The sequence below is a fragment of the Athalia rosae genome, chromosome 5, assembly GCF_917208135.1.
Source record: "Athalia rosae chromosome 5, iyAthRosa1.1, whole genome shotgun sequence".
NCBI classification, from domain to species: domain Eukaryota; kingdom Metazoa; phylum Arthropoda; class Insecta; order Hymenoptera; family Athaliidae; genus Athalia; species Athalia rosae.
In genome coordinates this window covers 7,611,581-7,635,336 of record NC_064030.1, presented here as the reverse complement: position 1 = coordinate 7,635,336, position 23,756 = coordinate 7,611,581, and the positions used below count along the sequence as shown (strand labels likewise).

Genomic DNA, 23,756 nt, shown 5'->3' with positions numbered 1-23,756 from the left:
CTTTTTCTCAATTCCCAGATTTCCGTTCGCAGCGTCGCGTCGTCACCCGTCATAGTCAAAGCCAGGTGCCGACGACTTACATTTTACATTTTACTAAACCCCCGGCAGCAACTAAAGCCAGATAAATCGCTGATTCGAGCTGCGCGACGACGACGACGACGACGACGACGACGACGACGACGAATATGCTTAGAAATAAGAAAGAATTTTTCTCCCGGTATGTTTGCTTTCGTTGAACATACATCGTTGCACACATCGCGTTTCCTGATTTCCGATACTCCGGACTTATTTCCACACCGTGACGGCACGGCGGAATTCATCTTCACCCTTCTGCGGGATCTCGAACTTGCCGATTGATCGGGTCGGAAGAAATTAAGGTGCTCGGATTTCATCGCTATTGTCGATCGCAACTACAATTTAGAGTAAGCGTTCCATATTCGTCGCGGATTCCCTCTGATTATTCCTCGCAATTAGAGGAAATATCTGCTGGCGTTTCACATGCGGCTTTGAACCAAAAAAAAAATTCGATTTTTGAGCAAAAAATAAATCATTTTTTTAATTGGACTTAATATGCTCCTCTTACGTATTTTGACCTCAGGAACACGAATCCATTGTCCAAATTGAGCTACGATCTTTTCCTCTCGAGATATCCTCAAATTTATGCCAAAAATCGCGAAAAAATGGGGATAACTCGGTCATTTTTGCAGATAGATCAATTTTTCTTTCAGATTCGGATTCCTGAGGTCAGTTTCGATTTTTTTTTGGTTCTTCAAGAGTAATCTCACGTATAATCAGCTCAGGAATCCAAATCTGAAAGCCAAAATCATCTACTCGTGCAATCGATCGAGTAATCATCAATTATTCGCTGTTGGGAGCAGAAAAATTATAAGACATGTCGATTGGTTTTAGTTGTAGACCCACTTTGCCTCGTCGCAATCTATGCATGGGTCCAAATATTCGAATTTCTCGGTCTACGAGGAAGCCCAAGCTTAGCTGGAGTCAGGTAGCCACGGGCGCGCGGTTTGTTGTGGAGCGTCACCTCTGCTCAGCCCCGAAGGTGACGACTCACAACAAAGCGCTACGCTGCCGGCTACCTGACTCCAGCAAAGCTCGGGCTCCCCGACTCAACTTCAATTCTAAGTAAAAAAAAAAAAACATGTCACTAGTCGGTACGGCCAAATATCCAACACTAGATTCGGTTTTTTTTTTTTTGTTCATTTATTTCATCGCGAAGTAAATTAAAAGTAAATGGGTAAATTGCAAGCTCAAAGGGAACGCACTCCCAGCGGATTATCTTTATCGGTATATATAAATAATTCATTTCATTTTTCAATTTCCCCCTGAAAATTCTCCGTGGAAGATTAATTATGGATTACATAACGAGAACTCGTTTGAATAATGTGATACTTTCTGTTTGAATTTCATTTGTTTGAATCGAAGTTATTTTTTTTTTTTCTTTCCACATACATGATTCAACCACGGCGAGCGCGGAGCCGTTTTCCTCCCTTAATCTTGCCTTCCACCTCTGCACCGCTGAATCGCGCCCTAAGTAAAAACATTCGCGTGTATAACCGTAAGACGTACGAGGTGCCTCGTCAGGGTCTAGTTGTTTTCACGGAGGGCTAGCTTTGACTTACAATTAAACTCGCAGAGGGAATTTATCTAGCACTCGAATCGGGGTGAGTGAGTCGGTATACATTCGTCATAAGTCGTCGCACCGCAATAACAGCGGGTTACTCGTGAAAATTTAGTTTGCGAGGATTTTTCTAGCTCGGATATCTTCGCCTTCGGGAATAAATTCGGAGAGAAAAAGACCATGATCCGGTAATTCCATTTCTGATGCTGATAGTTATAGGCGATAAATTTCAGCGTGGAAATTATCTTCGCATCTATAGATAAAACGAAGTAATTCAATGGAAACGAACAACGGCAAAGAGCGATACCGAGATATCTAGCTCTCGCCCTGAAGTTAAGGACCTCCGTTCTACCCGTTCCAGATTCTACGTTCGACTATTTTTGTCTGACTCCCCACATTCCCCCGCCCCCATATCCGCGCAAACCGTTCGGTGCATCGCGATCCGCCTTCCTCTATTCTTCCGAAAACTTGACTTTCTCAAGCTCCGTAGTTCGGAGATTTGAGGAAAAAAACTTTGTCACGCACAGCGAACTTTGACCGTTACTCAAAATATAGCGTCGAACTTTTGCCTTTTCTACCGACGTTTCGCGTTTAATTTTAGCAATTTTTTTTTACACCACCTATGATTTTTTTTGTTTTTTTTTTTATTCTTTTTTTTAGCAAAAAGCAATTCTCGCCGTCGGGAGTATGAATTTCGCGAATCGGTCAGCCCCCGACTCCTTGTTATTACGTATTTCCCGTTGAGAATCTCCGGAGATTTTCCTCGTCCCATTTCTGCACGTCCGTTCGTATTTATAAAGGTACGTACGTACATAGACGCGCGATATCGTGCGGTACACATTCGTGGCGCGGAACTTTTCTTCTCTGTATCAAGGCTACGAAGGTGGTGATCCGGAAACGAGGAAAACCAGCGGAGCTGGAGAAAGCCTTGTGAAATTGATTCTGGATCCGAGTGAGGTATATATGTATAGGTGGTATACCCGCAAGTCTCGCGCGGATCACCGAGAAACCTTACAGCGGTGGGTTGCATTTCGACGAAGCAACTCCGGGGCCGCGTTACTTGAATTCTTTTCCAATATCCAGCCGCTCGAGATTTCCGCGCCTGTCCTTAGCGGAGCCCCGATGCTTCTTCTAGGGGATTACCTAGGGACGCTGTACGTAGTACGTTGGGATACTGTGCAGCGTTTCCGCTCGTTGTTAGAATTCCCGGACGAATCCGCACCACCGTCGAATTCACCCCTTGTAAATTATGCCGAACCACGAGAGCGTTTTGAGAAGGGAATCACAGATTTCTCCCCCGAATAATATCATTGACGCTGTTATTTTCGGGGGACGCGTCCCGTCGCACCCCGGGGATCAGAACTAGCCTTGCGAATCCCCTCCGAGGACAACGAGGACACTTTTAATTTTGTTTTTTTCGAGTTCACGGGTTTTTTCGAAAAACTGGGGCAAAGTTTTCCACCTGATTAGCGATCAGAACGTAAAAGGTGTATATCCGGGACACGAAACAAGAATGATTTTCTCTAGGAAATGAGATAAGCTATACAGTTTCCGACTCGACGTGTCGCGTATCTATCCCGACCCCGACGCTAGTGAAAATATATACTCGGAAAGTTTTTAATCTGATTTAAAAGTCAGGCGGACTGCGGAGGTAATCTGAAATTTTTCAGGCGTACTTGCGTCCCGCGACGGCGTAGATGTTAGGTGACGCTGTGCATTAGCTTTACTTTCCTCAGGATGCTTACCGAATATTTGGACGATCCTTACGTGCTTCTCATTTTTTTTTTTTTTTTTTTTCCAATATAAGATCCCGATTCCGAGGATCGCTCAATTTCCATTCGCGCGATATTTTCCCGAATGCACGCGGCACGACAAGTTAATACGCCTATCGCGTGGACGAATGAGATTCTGGAAATGAAAACGTCAGACGTTGATGGAAAAAAATGAGGAAGAATAGGCCACTCGCTTTTCTCGGTTATCCGCATCTTTTTTGCTCGGACTCTCTTCCGGTCCGACGAATACGGACGCTCATAATAATTCCCTTTTCGAGATCGGGCGAAGAACGCCGAACACGGAAACGACTGAAAATTGAAACCGTTTCCTACTTTGGCGCGATGATGAAATATTCGAGTTACAATTCTTACGGGAGAACGACACGCGCTACTGTGGAATTCGCTGGTAAAGTGGAGAAAAAAAGGATGCGCCCCTTTCGCTACTCGGGGTCCCGCGACTCCTGAAGGACTTTGAGGAAGCACACGCGTACATAAACGCGAACCTGTTATCCATCACTTCCAAGAGTGGGTCCGTGCCGAGTTAGTTTACGTATAAAAAGTGAAACTGAACATACACTCGAGTTCGGGTTTTACACGATGGGTATACTCAAATATGCGGACGACCGAAGACCCCGATTCCTGAAGAGCGGGGAGAGGAAGGGCCGCCCTCCGGCTATTGACCGTTCAAATGTTTGCCGTCATCTGTACCGAAAAGAGAAGAAGTAGGTTACGAGTACATCTAGGAATTTACTCACCCTCTTTTCTCTTTTATCCGACAACTTTTTGCATCGCGATGAAATACTACTTAAACGGAAGTTCGTTGGATATACGTAGAGGCAAAGGAGAGTTTAGTCCGTTTGACATTTGTCATTCGCGCGTTGTTTGCGCGCCCCTCACCCCCTACCCCACCACCCCCGATATCTACCGGCGTGGTTTGGGGCAAACAGAAGTGAAATTAATCCATTTCGCATAGAGTCAGGAAGTTGAAATACCAGCCGCAACGGTCTAGCCAAAGACTTGCATTTCCCCTCGGCAAACACACGGCCAAGGAAGTTTGTTACGCTTCGCGGAATCGGTCGTCGGATGTATGAAAATACAGCCACACGGCAAACTTACATGCACCGAAGTACGTCGAAACATGGTTTCAGCAGTGCGCCGAGTTTTACACACGCGAATTTCACCCCGTCTAACGAAGGCTTCGCTCTCCCCGTACCTACTTGTTAACCTCCGCTCTATCATCCGGGACTCTTCCTCGCCGTTCTGCCTCCTGTCGTAAATCAAATTTTCTACCGGAACTATAAGCGTAATAATGGTTTACGTGCATGTTTTTTGTCACAAAATATCATCCGTTCTCTCGTATACATAGGTAACGCGTAGAACAAGCGTACGTATACGGGAGAAAAATCGCATCTGGTAAAAAAATTTACCATCATTTTTCAAAGCGAAGTTTTTTTTACCGCTATGGAGATTACTTTTTATTTTTATTCTTGTTTTCATTTTATTTATTTTTTCATTAAGTGTACTTCGTCTTATTTCTTCGCTCGAGATTAACTTGCGCAAGTTAAATTGGAAGAGTTTCCCCGTAATTGGGGTATCGAAGAATTAGTGGGCACGTATACTATAGTATATGTATTTCATTGCACACCTAGAGATTTTATACCCATTTCATATAGACATATATTTGTTGAGAAAAAACCAAATTAGTCGGATTTTCCACACTTTTTGTCCTATTTTCATAATCCGAGTTGCAAGTGCTGGGGCGGGCGTGTATCTATACACCGTCGTGTGCAATAATATTTTAATGAAAAAGTGAGAAAAAAATTTCGTCATCTTTGAGAAAACTAGTTGAGATTAAGAAACAAAACGTTGCTGTGCGAAATGTGTATTCACGCTCGCCTACAGTGGCAGAGATTACGGGCGTTAGCTGAGGCTAGATAGGTGACTTCCTCTGCCTTTGTCGCCTCAAAGAATGGGCTCGTGGTTTCTCGTAGACGAGGGGGGCGTTGGGAAATGGAAGGAAAAAGGGAGCCGCGGAAAGGGAGGAGGACCATTAACATTAGTAGCTGCTTCGCTCGCCTCTTCTGCGGTAACAACTACTCGGTTGTAGGTACGAGGCCATCTCAAGCATCCCCGGACGGTCTTCTCCGCATTCTTTCTCTCGTCTCTTTGATATATTTTCTTTTTATTTTCTTTTTATTTTTTATTTTTTTTCTCTCCACGGTTACATCGTTCAACTTTCCATTTTTACTCGGCGTTATCGGCGCGCTCTTTTTTCACCGCCTCGTTCCGTCGTACGATGACGTGTTTCCACGCGGAGCAAACAACAGTCGGGCGCGTGATTCCGTATAATCGTGGGTATTCCGTTCTCTAGCGAGGACCTTGGATGTCGTATGGATCTCGCACATTCGTCTTCCGCGAGACCCACCTACCCACCTACCCACCCATTTACCTACCTACTTTCCTACCTACTTAGCCTAGCGGCTCAGGTTCTTCCTTCCATCGAGACTCGCGCATCGGAACACCCGGGGACTCCGACGACGTATCCCGTGCGACTGCTCGACGAACACACTAATGAGCAATTAGCAAAGTTTTCGTGTCCTCGAAATTCACCGGATATACGACTACGACTGCTTTGTCAACGGTATTAACCGAACACGCACTGTGTACAGAATGAAATTTCTACAACACGTTTTTAGAGTAAATTAACGTACGTACGAAAATTGCGAACAAGGTTGTTCGACGACGCTACGATCGGCTGATTTTGCGGAAGATCCCGTGCGATTTCACTCTTACACACGCTCTGCGGTAAGGAGGGAATTATTTTCGAAACCTTTGACGAGCATCCGTTTCGTGGAAACTCAAACATTTCACGTGGCGCGGGCATGCTTCAGGAGCGTCGAACGTGCAAACGGCCCGTCCGCCGTTTCGAACGAAGCTTCTCCCTTTTTTTTTTTTTTGTTTTTTTATTTTCTTACTCTCGCGGCAACAAATACGACCTTTTCCGGATGTCAGGGTATCCCATTCAACTTACACGCTTACGGACGAGAGAACATTTTCCGTCGATAACGACCCTACCGAATATGCAAGGTGTACGTAGGTTTTATTTACATTATTCGCTGAGATCTGCGAAAAAACCCCTCGGCAGGACGTCGAGTTTTAAGGACCATTTCCTTTCGACAACGGTTTCGGCCGAAAATATCGAAGAATGTCTCGCTAGGTACCAGAGTCCAAGGTATTCGTTTCCACGCCAATGCTCGCCTGCACCGTTGCCTGGCATTTTAAATTACACCTGACGAAATCCTCGGAGCAGCAGGTGACGTAGGTTCGTTTACCGCCGCCTCACCGACCGACGCCAGGTAAAATAATCGGGTTCCTCTATTGTGCTCGAAAATCCCATACACCTAACTCTGCAACGTATTGCTCATTGTTGGTATGATTTACACTTTGCGATTAAACAGCGCGATTTTTCGTAACATTTTTTTTACCCCGTCAAAAGAGTCGAACAGCAAAGCGCTGTAATATCGTAACCAATTAGAAAAAAAAAAAAAAAGGATATCTGTCCGGATTCAATCGTTCTGATCCGATTATATCGCAGCCGTGACGTGTAGACGAGATTGCAATATTGCACGTATACAACGTCAATTAGGTTTTTCATTTCCCCGAGCTTTTTTTTGAGGATCGATCAGTTTTTCAATCATTCAGTTTTTTTTTTTTTAAAGTACGACCTTCTGATGCAAATTCGAAAACAGTGTCAGGTTCGAAATCGGCGTATACCCGTTCTCGTGCCGATTTTTGACAGACTGAGAATTATTATGAATCTTTCAGGGCGAGCGCCTAGCCTCCCATGGCCAAGTAAACTTTATTTATCTTTACCTCCTCTTACTTCGCCTCGTTTCCACTTTGCCTAACTCAACTTCTCAGGGTACAATGGAGGGCGTATAACGGATGAGCCCAACGGACGGACGAGCAGACGTCGGTCCGTGGAGAGTCCTTCCGTTCCACCGTGAAACGAAGCAGGGCCGGCGGTCTCCAATTAGAGGGGATGCCCAATTTTAACCAAGTTTACTAGACATTTCCTACTGCTCTCCGTGTAGCTATCTCACGGTCTTCCCCGACTCCCGGCGGTCTTGTTGTTACGCGAAAGAGATTCGAAATGTCGGATACGGCAGCGCGAGAGAGCGACGATATACGTTGGACGGATGTTTGAGGAAATGGCGCAACGAGACACTCGCCCCGAGACCCCTGAGATAAGTTGGCGCGCGAAGGGGCTGACGGGGAGGAGGTGCCGCCGTAGTAAGAGAGGAGAAAACGAGCGCGCAGGCGAGAAAGGATCCAATTTTGGCCGAGGCTAACAAAGGACAACTAAGGACAATATAGGGCTAACCGAGAACCCGAGCCGTGCGAACGGAATTCCAAATTCACCTCCGTCGCCCGTTTTTCGGACGGCGTTGCAAAAGTGACGCGATCGACGACATTTCTTTCGAACTCGTCTCAAGTCGGATTTTGAGCCACCTCCCTGTCCGATGGTTCGATGATTATCGTTAGTGTCCTTCGAATACCGCCGGGGAACTTGTAACGAAAGCGATGAAAACCGGCCACTTGTTCGTAGACGAGAAAACGAGAAATCGTTTTCGCTGGTGCATCCCTGCGCAGCGTGTAAGTCTGGTCATCGTCAGTCGTCAGAGACGCTCGGTGGCAGGAAGAAGGTCCGACGTTGTACGGTCAAAGGGATCGTGTAGCTCGAAGGGCGCGAGGGGGAGAGACGGAGGGGACAAGTGGTCATCCAGCATGGCTCGAAGCTCGTCAGTTGAGTTCGGAGCGCGTGGGTGGGCGGTCGTAGATCGCGTGTCGTGTGAAAATAGTGTATAAATCGAATCGGCGAAACTCAATGACGAGGGTGATTAGCAAGGTGTTTAGCCGTTAAGTGACCGCGAGTGAAGTTGTGCCATTATCTGGTGTTCTTCGTTTCGTGTTTTTACACTCCTTTGGATTACCACGCCGAAATGGTCAGTTTTAAAAACTGCAACTGCAGTCCACCAAGGTAACGACTTCCCTCCGAGGAACGCACCCCGGTTCTTCCGAATAACCAGCGCCAAAAAGAACGAAAAATCGTTCGAGTATTCCTATTTCTTTTCTCAAACTACGAGTTAAACATATTCGATGAATCCACCCTTGTACCATATACATAACACGACGTGAAGTACGATGACTTTATCTTATCTCATCCCTTGGACGCTGCTAATTTCCGGCGTCGGGTAACATCTGCCCTCCAAATTTACGCACGCCTCGTGCACTCGCCACTCACCGCTGGGCTGAGGGTATGCGTACATGTATACCCTGCGAAGGTACGACTACTCGCACGTTTGTTACCCTCATTCACGTACGTACGTACGTACATGCGGTCGTGTATACCCGATGCATTTACTCGGAAAACCGACACTGCGAACCTTCGCCACGTACGTACGTACGTACGTTGAGGCTCAGCTGTTCCTCCGGGGGTCGATCGAGTCTCTGAAAGCCTTTGTGTCATCTAACTATACATGCGATACACGTGAATCAAACGTGCATCGTAGGTGCGTAAAGTATTCATATAACCATACAACACGACACTAGGTGTGTTGTGTCTAAAACGGCGCGCTAAAAGGACCTCCCGCGCTCCTTCCGCACGAGGATCCTCATCATCCCCTAGTCGCAATAGTTATTCTCTTCATTTCAACTTGGTATTTTCGAAATCGCAAACATTCGAAACTCGCGATGCACGGTGATCAGGATTCGTGGAAAAAATGATTCACCCCTCGCGTCGCGACGTAGGTCACGGTGATCGTGGATGCTCGGGGGGGAGGGTCGGTAGAGGGAACACGATTATGCGATACGTCGTCCGCCGATGTAAAAGCTTTGCATAATTTTCAATTTTTCCTATTCGTTTTTTTTCATTTTTTTTTTTACATTCGTCTAATAGCGCTTCACACTTTGCCCGGTTCACCTGCGCCGGTGATTAAGCCGGGGGACACACAGCATGCGTATACGTATACGTACACGTTGGTTAATATTACCGTTTCCGGCTGCGTAGCAGATGCACGTATGTAGGTACGTTCTAGGCGTTTGTTTTGTAGATATAGTATATTACCGTGTGCTCGATGCGTAGTCGTTCGCTACACGTTTTGCGATTAAAAATTCTACTCGAGAGTCGACGAACAAGGGATTTTCATGGGACGGAAAAAACAAAGAACGTTCAATCTCTGAAATAAAAAACAAAAAAAAACGAAAGAAGAAGACTCGACGACCAGCAGATAGCCGTACTCGACGTACGATAATAACGAATATATGTATGTATACGCGATGAATCGTATTTTTCTCTTCTCACGCACGCAGGTGATTTGCCCGCTCGCTTATAACGCGCGACGAGCTTTCTCCCCGTTCTTCCCTTTTTTTTTTCGTCGATTCGTTACACGCAATCGTTTGTCATTTCTTTGCCTTGCATTGCCATTTATTGTCAGCGCATGTGGACACTTGCTCATTCGAACGGATGTAATAACGGTAATGAATCTCGCAGCCGAGGAAGTGAAGCCGTTTCAACTTCCACGGGGGGTTTTTTTTTTTTTTTTTTCAACGTTCTTACGTACCCGTACCTACCTGCTCGATCATCTTAACTCGCAAGTTTGCTTCGTGTGCAGTCGGCACACACGGACGCGAGGTACGCCGATGTACACGGAAAAGACGCGGAGTGTTTTCTTTTCACAAGTTTTCGAAACTCGCCAAGCCCTATTATCATCGATAGCGCTTATCGCTAACCGTCGCAACGTCGCGAGCGTACCCGCAACGTAGTTTATCTGGTATCTGTTCTAGTTCTTTTTTTTTCCTCATTGCCCTTTTTATTTATTTTCTCTATCTAACTCCTTGAAGTTCATTTTTCTTTCGCTCCCACGTCCGAGTTATAACATCCTGCAGTTATATATATATATATATGTACCTGACACCGAGAACGCTCGGAAAACTGTCGTCCGTCAAACGTGTCTGTCATTCGTCGGTACGCGTAGTCGTCAAAGTTTATTTTGGCCTCGCGTCGGTCTAAAAACGATTTTTTACCGCGCCGTAGCGATCGACGCTCCCTCATCGGCTCCGGATGTCTACCGGTGAAAACTAGCCGCCCGAATTCTCCTGAGGGAAATCGAACGTACGAGTGAATTGAGTTGTGAGGTATCAAAGTGACGATTGTGACGATACTTTGAGGATTTTTAAGGCCCGGAAATTGGCTCAATGAGATCCGGTAATTAAAAGCTGTTGTAACGGCTTGCCGAGGGTGATAAGAACCGCCGAAGCTCCGGCTTAAGTTCGAACTCGTTAATCCCCACGGGATGAGGAACGGGAAAAACGAGGGGGGGGTTTGGAATAGCGAAAAAATGAAATTACACGAAATCCGTTCGGCCAACTGAAAGTGTGACTTCAATTTACGAGTAGAAACGCTTCGATCGTCGAGTGATAATGAGACGGCGGTTCGGATCGATTAAAAGTTCGTCGGATCATTCCGGTGAGGTTGCTTTTAACTTTATACTTGAAAAACAGATGCGGACATGATTTATGATCTTGGAAGCTTAATTCGTAGCCTCGAAAAGATCGACGTATATCTCTGCAGCGGTCGGAGCGAGAGCGGCTTATTGTTCAACGAGTGTATATCTATATCGATTGCTGTTGCACGCCAGCTGCCTACCGTATAGATTACGCTTGTTACTCGAGCATTATCTTACCGGGCATCGCGAAGTAGGCATTATTATATCTTGGGTCCAATTCCCTCCGATACAATATATATATATATATATATAACGGATTACGTAAAAGATAAGGTAAATAACAATATATTTCACCCAACTATCGCGGTATAGAGACCTTGTAAAAGTTGGACAATTTCAATTGGTTTCGAACAAATAGGCAGGTGCTCGCGAATCCGTGTGTGAGAATTAACCGGTTGATTCCGGTCACCATCAATCAGCGATTGTATCGATTATTATTATCGTTATCATGATTATTACCGTCAGGATTTATCGCTAGTCGTGTACCGAACCCTCGAGAAGCAGCTCCCTGCTTTACCGATGTGGAAACTTGTGGGGGGTTCGTTTCCGGGGTGAAAGCTACGCGTTACCGAGGGTGGAAAAGCTCGGTCGATCGTACTCGCGAGGTAACCGTTTTTACTGGGGGTTGCTAAATTCGTATTTCCAATGTTACAGTGAACAGGCCACGCCGCATCGCCATCATCCGGGGACGCTGCGAAGCTCTGTAAATTCCCGGAAGTACCTTCAAGGTCATCAGCATCGACATGAACCTTCTCCACGGCTGTTACCATCATCGCCGTCGGCTCATTTATCGTCAAACGCGCGCGTCTGCGCTCTCCACTCGCGGTAAGTTTGTTCGTACGAACATACCTCGCATCGACCGACCGTAACTTGAAGTCGAACGAATATGTATATCGATCTCACGTGCGACTCCACCGATCTCGAAAAAAATCGGTTCCCATTCAAATATCCGCCAGCAGGAATTAATATACATCCCGCATCGATTTCGTTTCATCGTAAAATTCGAAGCCGAGCGATTTCCCTTGCATTCCATAATTCAGAGCGATCGTAAAATCATACCCTCTGGATCCAGGGATTCATCCGTTCCGGGGGTTATCGAAATTTTTCATCGAATTTTTATGGAAAAAAATAGCGCGCCCCGAAAACCGTAGACCACGAATAACGTTCGCTGTAAACCGGTGACTGATGATTGCACGAGTGGTGGAGGAAATCTGCATCGTCGGAATGCACCGCACTCCCACAGATTATTCGATTCGATTAATCGGCTCTTATCTCACCCTGGATTTCGCCTCATTAATTTCATCACGGTGGAACTGGTTTCGGTTCGATAATTCAACGGAGGAAGTTTAGCCCGGGTGAAAAGCGTTCCGATTTTCGTGGAGGTCGTGTGTCCAGGGTGTGTCCAGGGGGGATGCGTTCCACAGTTACGAATATGAGGAACAACACCTCGTTTCCTAATCACCGTGGCAAAGTCTAATCGCAACCCCCGCGAACTGCATTCGTATAATCGGCTAATTACCGGAGGCTTCGGGACGCTTACGCAGCCGTATAAACCGCGACAGACTTCGGCAAATTCCGCAATTGCAGCAGCTCTCCAGAAACATGCAGTTTGCGGCGGGAACCGGATAATTTTGGTTTTCGCATTCTCCAACGGATACACAACTCCGACGCTAGGAAATGGAGTTGCTCAATCTCCGCGATGACGGATAATTTACACCACCTCCCCACCCTTCTTTATCCGGCTCTGGATCCCGAATTATCGCTACGAAATGTGCGGGGCGTTGCATCCGCACTTCACCCCAGCTACTCCGGCGTTTTCCCATGTAGACGGAGAATTTCAACCGATGATTCCATAAATTTCATAAGTTCACAAATAACGGAATCCAACAAACAGCTCAGGGCTTATATATACGGTATACGTATATAGATACGCGAGTTTTACGGTACGTAGCAGTATAGAACGTACAGTAAGACGTTAAATTTCAAAGAGATCGATCGATGAGATCGCCGACATCAAACGGCGTTATATTAAAGGTACGACGTAAGTATCGTATAATATCCATGCGCACTTTGATCTGAGATCTGATCGAGAATCCGAGTCGAACAGAAAGCAGAGTATATAGGAAGCGGCGGCTATACTGACCACCGTGTTATATCGGGTCACTCGCGTGTCTCGATCATTCGAAGAGAGAAACCGACGGAGGAGGTGGGCGAAAATAGGATACACGGCCGCGAGCTTTCCCGAGCCGATTAATCGCGATTCGTGAGGACAGATTCGAGGCGCGGTAAGCGATATGCCTCCGCCACCGCGGGTCACGCGAGTCTTCTTACGGATAAGTAATTTATTATCGCGTAGTTCGGGGGAAGAAGAGAGACAGAGAGAGAGAAAAGGATAAATCCGATCTAACGCGCATCCGCCTCCTCGAATACAACGAAAAAAAACGAAAAAAAAAAAAAAAAATCCCCCAAATTCCTCCGGAGCGTTTCCGCGCTTCTTTCGAGACGATCCTACGCCGCGGCTGGCTTACGGCAGAGGCACCTCCGACGGGAGGTTGAATAAAAGAAACGCGTCACGCATGAGTCGCGAGGGTCGACGCACAGGTTACGCGGAGGAGAAGAAACTCGGCGAGGCGACGGAACGTCGAGCGACGCGACGCGACGAGACTCGGTCTGGGGGCGTCGGCCTACGGTGGATGTGACGGATAATGGGGATCGTTAATCACTCGAGAGTATTCACGCGTTGAAAGAATACGATCCGGGGGTTGTAACGCCACCCCGCCAACCGCCTGCCTCGCTACGCTCGCGTCGTACCGACGTCTTACGGTGGTAATATAAATAATAGGAACGCACACGCAATCGCGAAGGACGAATGAAATAGAAATTATAATTCAACCAATAAATATCGCCCGTGAAACGCTCGACGTCGACGGTTTGTGCCCGATTTCGTAGCGATCTTTTTTCTTTTTTTTTTTCTTCTCGCTTTTTTCTGAGGCGTACGAATAATTATCCCCGGTATTAAATCGCGGTATAACGATCAGCTTAGACGAGAGTTGATTTTTTTCCATCCAACGATCGTCAAAACTTTGGTTTATATTTAACGGTGGAGAAAATAATAAACACGTACCTACACCCGTATGTATACGTAGAGCGTTGAGTATATATTTGCGAAAGGGTGTAAAACCACTCCGCAGTCTCTATACTTCTCGCTTCCATATTTGCTCTCGCACATAATACTTGTACCGCCGTGACTTTTCACTCCGCTTTTTAACGTCGAGTCGGTTGGAAGTGAACTTATGCATGTACATATATACTTTCGGTGCTCGACGACGAGAGCGACCCTAATCCTCCGGATATCTGGGGCCGGTAGAGACGGCGACGTTGTTTCTTTCCTCCTTTATTTTCCGCGTGAAATTTTTGACTCTATTAGATCCCTTTTCGATATATCGTTCATTCGAAAACCCCGCGAGAGTTGGAGGAATTTTTCGAAGCTATACGGATAGCTTTCGTGCAGTAGTTTGCGTTTCAACGGCGCACCAGACTTTGGGGAGGCAGTGCTAGTCAAACGAATTGAAAATAGAAATCGATCCGTTTATTTTATTTATTTATTTTTTTTTGTTGTGTTAGTTACCCTCGTGCACATAACACAACTACGTTTGTCGGAATGCAATGTCTAAAAGAAAAGTAGGTACAGAAAATAGAAACGCGATCGGTCGAAACAATTGAAAGTCTGGTTGAGAAGGGCGAGTAAATGGAACGAGGCCCCGCGAGCCCCTCAAATATCAGTTCCAGGGCAACGTCAAGCGTTAGAAAATTTATTTACTGATAAAAAAGTCGAAAAAAAAAACAATCAATATTTTAACGCCGAACGCGCAAGGGAGTTTTCAAAGTACGTGCAGTTTTGATGTTTTCTCTCTTTGTAATTCGCGAAAAAATCACCGACGATCGCAAGCTCGTCAAAATTCCGAACAGGCGAACCATTCGATGCTTTTATTTCGACTATGCCGGTAAAATTTACCGCGAAAATCTCGCGGTAGGCGATAAAAGGCTTTCGGAGAAATTGTTGAAAAAAAAATATGTGAGCGGAGGTGCAGGGGTGTACTCGTTTCTCGCGTTAAAATGAAAATTAACTCGTAAAGGATTTTCCGCGCAATGATAAATTCATCATTCTTTACCGGTTAAGTTTCATTATTCGCAATGCAGGACGAAGCACTACTGAAAGTTCCACGGATGTGCACGTCGGGCAAAGATTTTACGAAGCGCTTAAATGGGGCTTCGAGGAATCTATAATTACCAACCACCCATAGTACTACCGCGTACTCGTATAAGCGAACTGCGGAAGGTATCTTCGTTTTATACGTACGTACGAGCGCCATACCCCCCGTGTACCACCTCCTAGGTAATCCTCGACAAGCTTCTTACACTTGCGAAAGATATTGCGTTGAAAGGGAAAAGCGAGGGATGAAAAGTACGTTCAAATTTTTTTTTTTTTTTTTTTTTTTTTATTTACAATTTCGTCTATAATTAACCGCCCAACCAAATATAGACGCCGCCGCATGTGATCGGAATCGCGAGCTTTTTCCTTAATGGATACACGTTTTATTAAATTGGAGCTAAATATTATTATGGCATGTGATAAAATATACGCTCGGTACAAACTTTTTTTTTCTATCTCTCTCTCTCTCTCCCCCCCTTGATTACTTTCGTTGATTCTTCTTTTTTCTCTGAATTTTTTCACGGCGCCACGCCGTTTGATTCAATTAATGGACGGCATAAAATGTCGATGAAGATATACGTGACTCATTCGCGGATATAACGTCCAACTACACCGTCGGAGATGATTATTTTTTCGCGAAAGAGAATCCACGTATATTTTTTCCACAAAAAATAGAACAATATGTTTGTGAAGTATTTAGGAATTTAGAAAATGCGAAAAGAGTTTTTCCAAGTTCACGTATTCCATTGAGCGCCCGCGGTTACCGCTGAAAATTTGCAGCAGTGTAGTAACGTGAATTGAATAACAGCGCTCGGCAGCCGCGTGTTTATGAAACAAGTTGAAATCTGACGTAATTAAGAGAACTTTTAATAAGATATTTACCCTCGAGATTTTGTTTTTTGGTTTTCCATTTTTTTTTTACGTCCTTTTTTCAACCAACTACACTTCAACAGTCAACCAGTCGTGATAATTTACTCGAGGAGCTAATGAAATTTTTGGAATTAGCCACTCGTCTCTCCGCAACCGGTTGACTGCTTTGACTAAAAAATGCTTGAAGCGAAAGTTTTTTGACCCTAATTAGGGGGGGTAAAGAGTTTTTCCCTTTCTTTTCAAATAACCCTCCCTCCCTCGCCCGTTAGCTGAAGTTTCGCTGTATACGCGCGTAACAAGCGAAAACCAGTGGAGACGATAAAATTTTTCTGATATATTCAACGATCCGAAAGCATTGCTTCTCCCATCCGTATTCTTTCTATTCGAGAGCGGACTCTGTGCATGCAATAATTCGATGAAAGAGGGGCGGGGTATGGGTAAAAATGTGCTGCACCTCGTGAAAACCTCGGGAACAGGATTCGCGGTGAGCTCCGACAGGACAACCGGTGCCGAAGGGGTGTCTCGTGTCTATAAATAACCGAACTCGTAGCGATATATCGTGTCGTGGCCCATTACCCGTCGCGGTTGGCACCACCAAGACCCACCTTAGTACCTACGACCTACCCCAGACTATCGAGGCATCCCATCTCTTCTACCGTGAAAGCTCACAAGACTTACCGACCGTCAGACTAGCTGGACGTCGGAGACCCGCAGCTTTGGACTTTCAAGGACTCGAGTTGTATACCTCCGCAACGTTGGAACTGGATAGTGCTTTTTCGAGCCTTCGGTAGGATTCGCTTCTTCGCCTTTCCCTTATACCGTAGGATTTTTCCCTTACTTTTCTTTTACTTTTCTTTGCCTCGCTTTTTTCTTCTACCTTCGCTTTCTTCCTTTCTTTCTTTCTTTCTTTCTTTCTTTCTTTTCGCGGCTTACGGATAGGTAGTTACCCGCCTTCACCCATCCGCCCCACTATTTTTTTTTCCTTTCTCACTTTTTTCTTTTTTTCTTTTTTTTTTCTCCTGACTTCTTTATGACCACGATATTTTCTTGAGCTTCCAACTATCGCCGAGGACCTTATCGCCACGGTGGTTTGCGCTACCGGCTCAAAGCTCTCTGGTCCATTTCGCTTTTCGTTCTTTCGGCATCGTCGGCTGTATGTTTACACTGCTTAAGACTCGGGAAAAGCTCTTTCTCTTTCGACACTGTACCCGAGAAAGTCTTCTATCCTCATTCGTTCGACGGAACTGGCAAAGAAATTGCCCGAAAAAACGCCCCCTCGCGAAACTCTGTGAAATTCATGTACGTACGCATTTTTTTTTACGCATTCGGCTGTGCGTCGAAGAAGTTGGCAAAACATCAGATCTGGACTTCGAAAGTCGCTACTTTGCTGTTATTTTTGATTTTCGGAAAAATAGTCTCCAAAAACCGTTCGGTGAATCGAATTTTCCATGAGAAAAGAGGGAGGAAGAAAAAACTAGAGATGTCTGGAAATTCGTTTGTTTGAAGACTGCAGTTCGGTTAATGAAATGAGCAAAATAGTCTCGGCCGAGGTTTGGCTAAAAAAAATTTCATCTGGAACCACAAACCGCTGCAATCTGGCCTCCCTCCAGTAATTCTCCTCTGAGCCAGTTTCTACTTACCTAATCATATTTTCCCGCACCGGCATCCCCGCCGCCCGCTTTTCTTCATAGCCGTTTGAAGAAAAGATGAAAAAAAAAAAAAAAAAGGAGAAGGAAAGAGAGTGAGGAGGGAAAATATTAAAGTAATAATAAAAATTGAGAGCCTCACTCTGCGGAGCGCTGCATTGTGTAAGTTCTCTCGATTTTGAACTATTCCGTCAAACTTTTGGATCCCGGCTTCTTCATTTTTTAGTTTTCATACAGTCCCCCGCTCTCGTTACGAATTCGAACCATTCGGTGGCTATAATTTCGAATATTATTCTATAAATTATTACGTTACCACGGGACTTACCATTATCAAGAAAATGGATGTTTGTTCGGTTAATTGAATTCGACGAATTATTATCGTTTCTTTTCGTTATCCTCATTTCTCTCGGTAAGCCTTCCTTTTAATCAACCTGTTTTATTTCTACTTTTTTTCTCTCTCTCTCGTTAAATTTTCATCTTTATTCGCGTAATTTTTTCAAATATTTTCAAACAGTACGGAGACCTTCTCATCACCCGTTAGAATTTCCTTACAATTTTCCATTCGTTGAGCGAATTTGCGCAATACCAAAAGCTCCGTGTACTCAGCATGACGATGGCGACAAATCCGTCGTAATTCGGTCATCGCATTCGTTCGACACGCTCTGTTTTTGAATTCGGAATTTTACACCCTCCGTATCGGTTATCACGCGTTTCATTTTCCGCACAGCGGTAGAAGAAGCAGCGGAAGCGGAAGCAGAACCGGCAAATAAGCAGAATCTCAGAAACGGAACATATATGCATGTACGGTGAAACTTTTGCTCTACGTATCTTCAGCAACTGTGCAACTCATGCAATTTATCCGCGTAGTCGTATGAGATTAGGATACCACCGGCTTATCTTTTCTTCGAGTTCAACAACGTCTGATCGTCTCGAAAATCTTATGGGAAAATATTACCACCGCGTGATACCTTTATCCGTAGGTCGGTGGAAGAGAAATCAGATAATGAATTAGAAATTCTGAATTTTTCGACGCTATTTTGGTTTTTCTTCTCGCTTTATTTCATCCTTTTTTTTTCCTACTCCCTTACATACCGGGGTTAATTTCACGGGAATTTATGCACGCGGCGAAGGTTTTGTTTGTTTTAAATCTTGGCGCTCTGCCTCAAAGGGATTTACAATGTTTTTCGAGTCGTGGAGGGTAAATTAACGAGCTCCCATGGTCGCTTTCATTATCGTATTAATATCAATTGTTGTTTGGACGGTATCCGTCTAGAAACTGGTACCGATATCAATGTCGGTATAATTAAGCGTACGTCGAGTTACGTAAAACATAAGAAGATGGTATATCCATGATGCCGCGGAGTCGTACGGTTCTCTCTTTTTTGTTTAATTACTGAAAGCTCTGGGATCTCATTCAAACAAACTTCTATACGTACACGTAATAACGTACCGCATGAAATGATTTTCCGGGAAACCTGAATAATAATCTTGCAGGATGGCAGCGTTCACTTATTTTTTTTTTGTCAAACACGTAATTGTTTTTCCATTTCACATCATTATATCTCATACGTCTGTCGAGAGTTTGTCTTTGTCATATTACGAATTTTTCTGATCGCGATATCTCGATCTTTCCGCTCCGAAAAGTGAAAAATTACGGACGACTCAATCAATTTTATAAATAGATTAATTTGGTTCTCAAATTTGGATTTTCGAGATCAAAATGTTTAAGACTACCATTGAATTTGACCCTAAAATAATGTCGAATTTCGGCCTCAAAGTTGAGAAAAATCTAAGTTCATGAGCTTGGCAATGTTCAATTTAATCAAAAAACCACGAATCGTAGCGTTTGGCTGTGATTTTTATTTCAAGGCAGGGCGCCTTTGATAAGGACAGATACTTTACCATAATTATTCCCGCGCAATTCTATTTGCATTTTCAAGTACTGAATTTCAGATAAAGGATATCGCAATCATCAGCCCTGACAAAGTACGGTAATTAATTTACACAGTAGATCAAGCTGAATCCCAAATCTGGCAATTATGACTTTCGTTTTAGCTACGGGTATAGCCGGTTACGATTACCGTTCTAACAAAGTTTCTTCACGGTCCACAGCGAGTAACGAATGGCGAACGAACACATAATATCTGTATTTAATTCATCGGAGGATGAATAACAAGTTATGGCATAAGTTATTCAATCATCATTGTCTACCTCACAATATGCAATGTACATTTTGCAAAACTCTGCTCGGTCGTATCGACATTCAAATCAGGAATGTGAACTCGAGTTCGTCGTACACCGGCTAATTGTATACGACTGATTGAATTAGACGATATTGCGGATTCAATTTTCGGATCATTGATTCCATGGGTTACCCTTATCGTGTATCGGAAAATTCTGACGGATTAACAAGAAACAAAAAAAACATATATACCAACGGGTAATCGCCGTGTTTCGTAAACGTCACGTACAAGCGAAATTATTGGCTGACTAATTCAGCGATGTAAACTGCAATTTTCGTCAGACGTGTGCCTGATGCGAAGCGTACCGTTATAAGCGAAAATCTTTCATTTTTATCGAGAAATTTTTCGAGCCCAATTTTTCATGGAACGATCGATTTTCGGAGGCAAAAAGAAGTGATGTATGCGTAACGGAATAAGAAGCCAGTCGTCCAAAAATTTTGTATTTAAATAATTCATATTGAACGTAAACTAGCCTTGTTTGTCTTATACCAAGTTTGGCAAGTTTTATTTGAAAAATTTTTCATCTCGACCCCAATACCCCACCTTGTCTTACCTTACCTTATACCTCCAAAAGTTTCGAAGGTATATATATATATATATACGCGCATACGAGACTCTGAAACCGAAGTAGGTAGGATACTCGTATTCGATCTTCTCGAAAGCGGGGTTGGTTGTGGTCGATGTGGTTTAAAATTGACACTTTAAACTTATCTTTCAATCATAATATCGCCTCCAAAGTTTTATCAATACCCCACCACGGCTATACAAAGTCATCGGTGTAGAGCGGGTAGGTTTTACCGATGAAGGATCACTTCCACCACCCCCACGACGGCTTTCGCTAGACAAAAAGATCCCGATACCTTCCAACAAAAAAACGACAGGTGAATAATGTCTACTCTGATATTCTGTCAGGGTTTGTTGCGACTGTTCTCTTCTACATGACGTCTGCCGGTCTGACGTCAACCGTGTCTTGATTTTCCCTGTTCTTTTATATTCCTCTTTTTCTCTATCTTCTTTTTATTCCCGAACTTGCCACGGCACATCCACACGTATCTACTCTTCCGTATACGCCAACGAAAACACGATGTGCAAATCTCATTCGCTTTATAAACCCCCCCCCCCCCCCCCAAAAAAAAAAAAAACACAAAAACACAAAAAGAACGCACGTACGGCAGCTAAGTAAATACGTAATTGAAGAAAGTATGGCTCGCGAAGAGGTATACTCTCGGGAAATGAGTGTTTGCTCTTTTGAAGATAAGTAGAAAAAACCAGAATTTCAAAAATAACCAACGAAAAATAACTTTACATCTCTCGTGGGTTATTCGTACGAATAAATCTCGATCCGCAGATAGACGTACGCACGGGACGGACGCGGTTTGCTTGGGGTTCGCTTCGCGTACCTTCGGCCGAGTTAATTAAGACTTTACGAACGGTTGAGATGATGATTCGTCCCGGTGAACGCGCACCGTGAATCCGGACGGGAGATGCTTTTGACGGTTCATCCATATCTGGTCCGATAACTGCGGGGACCCTGACGAACTTTGTATTCGGTTGACAATGATATTAACGAGACCGCGAATCTGGGAGTGGCAACAGAGTCCAAGTCCCGCGGTATCCCGTCGCACATCCAGCGCTCGAGAGTTTCTCTGATTTTGAGACATTCTCTCGGTCTCCTCTCATCCGCAGGTTCCTCGTCGCGACGTACTACATAAGCTGTTTCGCAATTTCACCAGTTTCACGGTTTTGTCAGACGGTTACTCTTGCGGTCCGCGAAATAACAGGATGTACCTACACCGCGTGCATATCAAGCATCCGCGCTACGTATACCTAAGTAATTGCGCCTTGTTATTTTCACCCCGTGACCTCCGCGTGTCGCTGTTTTATGCAGATATACGCGCGCACCCCGTGCGACGATATCGTCTCACGCATCGGTGTCACCCTTCGCATCGCGATTTCGAGGATAACTTCATAATTGCGTCGTCGTCGACCCTGCGACGAACAAAACTGCCGCTCGTCCTTCGTCGCATGCGGGAAAAAAGCACGCACACGAGCGCACAACACGGGGCGAATAAGAAGAATACGATAGGAAAGAATAAGAATTGCGAGTTTGGCTGAAAATGGGTCACCGTTTCAGTGGTACGTCTTTAAGTTGAGAAAACTTTTACGCTTGGTCCATTTTCCGCCGCTATCCCGTGTACAATTTATTTTATCCTGACACACGCGATTCCTTACCGCGTCCACCAACACAGGAGATATTGTAACAGTGGTTACACATTGACCTACTATTGTACGTCCGTGATATTTGCCTCCCGTCTGCGAGGCGTCGTATGAAAAAAAAAACAGAGAAAAAAAAGAAGAAAAGGAAAAACGACGAACGTAAAAATAAAAAAAAAAAAACACACATCGTGTAGAGAACTTATCGAGGGTGGTTTTTAGTTTTTCCTTCCATGCGCCGGATAATGATTATTCCGAGTGAGACGACTATCTTTTTCGAGATTCGGATCTCCGTCAGAAGCTCTCGATTAAGCTCGAAAACTAGGTATATAGTTTTGTAAAGTCTCTCGAGAATATCCAACAGGATTTTCTACAGGCGTCCTGATTACATCCGGAAGCTGGTGCTCAGGTGCCGTAATTATAACCTCCTAAGTAAATCTTCCGTGAAGTGCTTCTAGATTTTGCTATTTAGTTTTGTGGTTTTGCGGTTCACTGATATCCACTTTATCGAGCAGGTGCTCGGGCGCGGCGGCGGCGGCGGCGGCTATCCTATTTCAACGGTAATTTGCTTTTCCTGAGCTCGGTCGTTAAAAATTTCTCGAACATTTCGTCTCCTCCTTTATTTCGTTTGTTCATTTTTTATTTCATCCGTTCGCTGATTTAGTTTTTCTTCTTCTTCTTCTAATAAGTAAAAAGACGTTCCCATCTCTATTTCCTTTCATTTTTCGTTCCCGTATTTCGGGAGTACGAACTTTTTGGGACATTTCGCGGCGGTCGAAGGACAAGAAAAAAAAAAAAAACGACCCAGAAAAAAAAGAGGAATCAAAACGCAGCTTATTTTAACGAGAGTTGAAAAAGGTTGTTTCCGCGTGGGATTGAAAACCTCTTGACCCATGTCCGCTCCGTATACCCCTGGGAAATGAGTAAAATATGGAATCGGTATCCTCGTCGGTATGTCCGGGTCAGGAAGTTGAAAGTAAATTGACCCTATTGGAATAGTTGATGTTACTGCCGTTTCTTAATCCGTTCGCCACCACCCTCTGTACACGTAATTTGAAAGGTAACTTCGGTAACGAGGGACCATTCGGTAATTGACTGTTACTCGAAAACCCCCCAAAAAATACATCCCATTTCCGATGAAAAGAAAAGGACACAAACATCAACCGAAACGAAATCGTCACCCCTCGCTCGAATTTTTATCTCGTGTATTCGTCGGAATTTTTCCGAATCTCTCGCCAACCCTCAGGATATTAAGAAAGAAAAAATTTATACGAACGCGAATCTCTTCTGGGACTCGATTCTCCGTCATCGTATAATGTATAAAGAGGGGAGCGTGCACGTCGTATAGGTACGACGGAGTGATTTAGACGCCACCGCATCGTCATCGTGATAAATGGAGAACAGCGAGAGTACGGGAACGGACCGAGTCGAATTCGAGAGTCATTTTTTAAATCTGCAGTCCGCCGTCCGGGAGATTGTCGCGTGTACGACGTATATATGTATCGAAGAAAACAGTGCGGAAGTTTTTTGCCTGCGAATAGCGTCGGGTAGAAAATTGAATATTATAAGAGAGTTCCGCGCGTAGACTGCGGTG

General features: G+C 44.6%; 1 protein-coding gene across 9 annotated transcripts in view; it reads left to right on the top strand.

Moving 5' to 3' along the window:
- Nucleotides 1-23,756, top strand: part of LOC105685860 — a 165,816-nt gene that overhangs the window by 33,516 nt on the left and 108,544 nt on the right. For 6 of the 9 annotated variants that reach the window (XR_007278447.1, XM_048655454.1, XM_048655453.1 and 3 more), the window contains one exon: nucleotides 11,631-11,801. Coding sequence is in view for 4 of the 9 variants with exons in the window: in XM_048655453.1 (XP_048511410.1) it covers nucleotides 11,631-11,801 (171 nt within the window). In the remaining 5 variants the exon portion in view is untranslated. Of the gene's footprint in view, nucleotides 1-8,308; nucleotides 8,450-10,412; nucleotides 10,676-10,802; nucleotides 10,937-11,630; nucleotides 11,802-23,756 lie in introns of those variants that run through there. The other 3 variants (XM_020852308.2, XM_048655455.1, XM_048655458.1) reach the window with 3 other exon arrangements.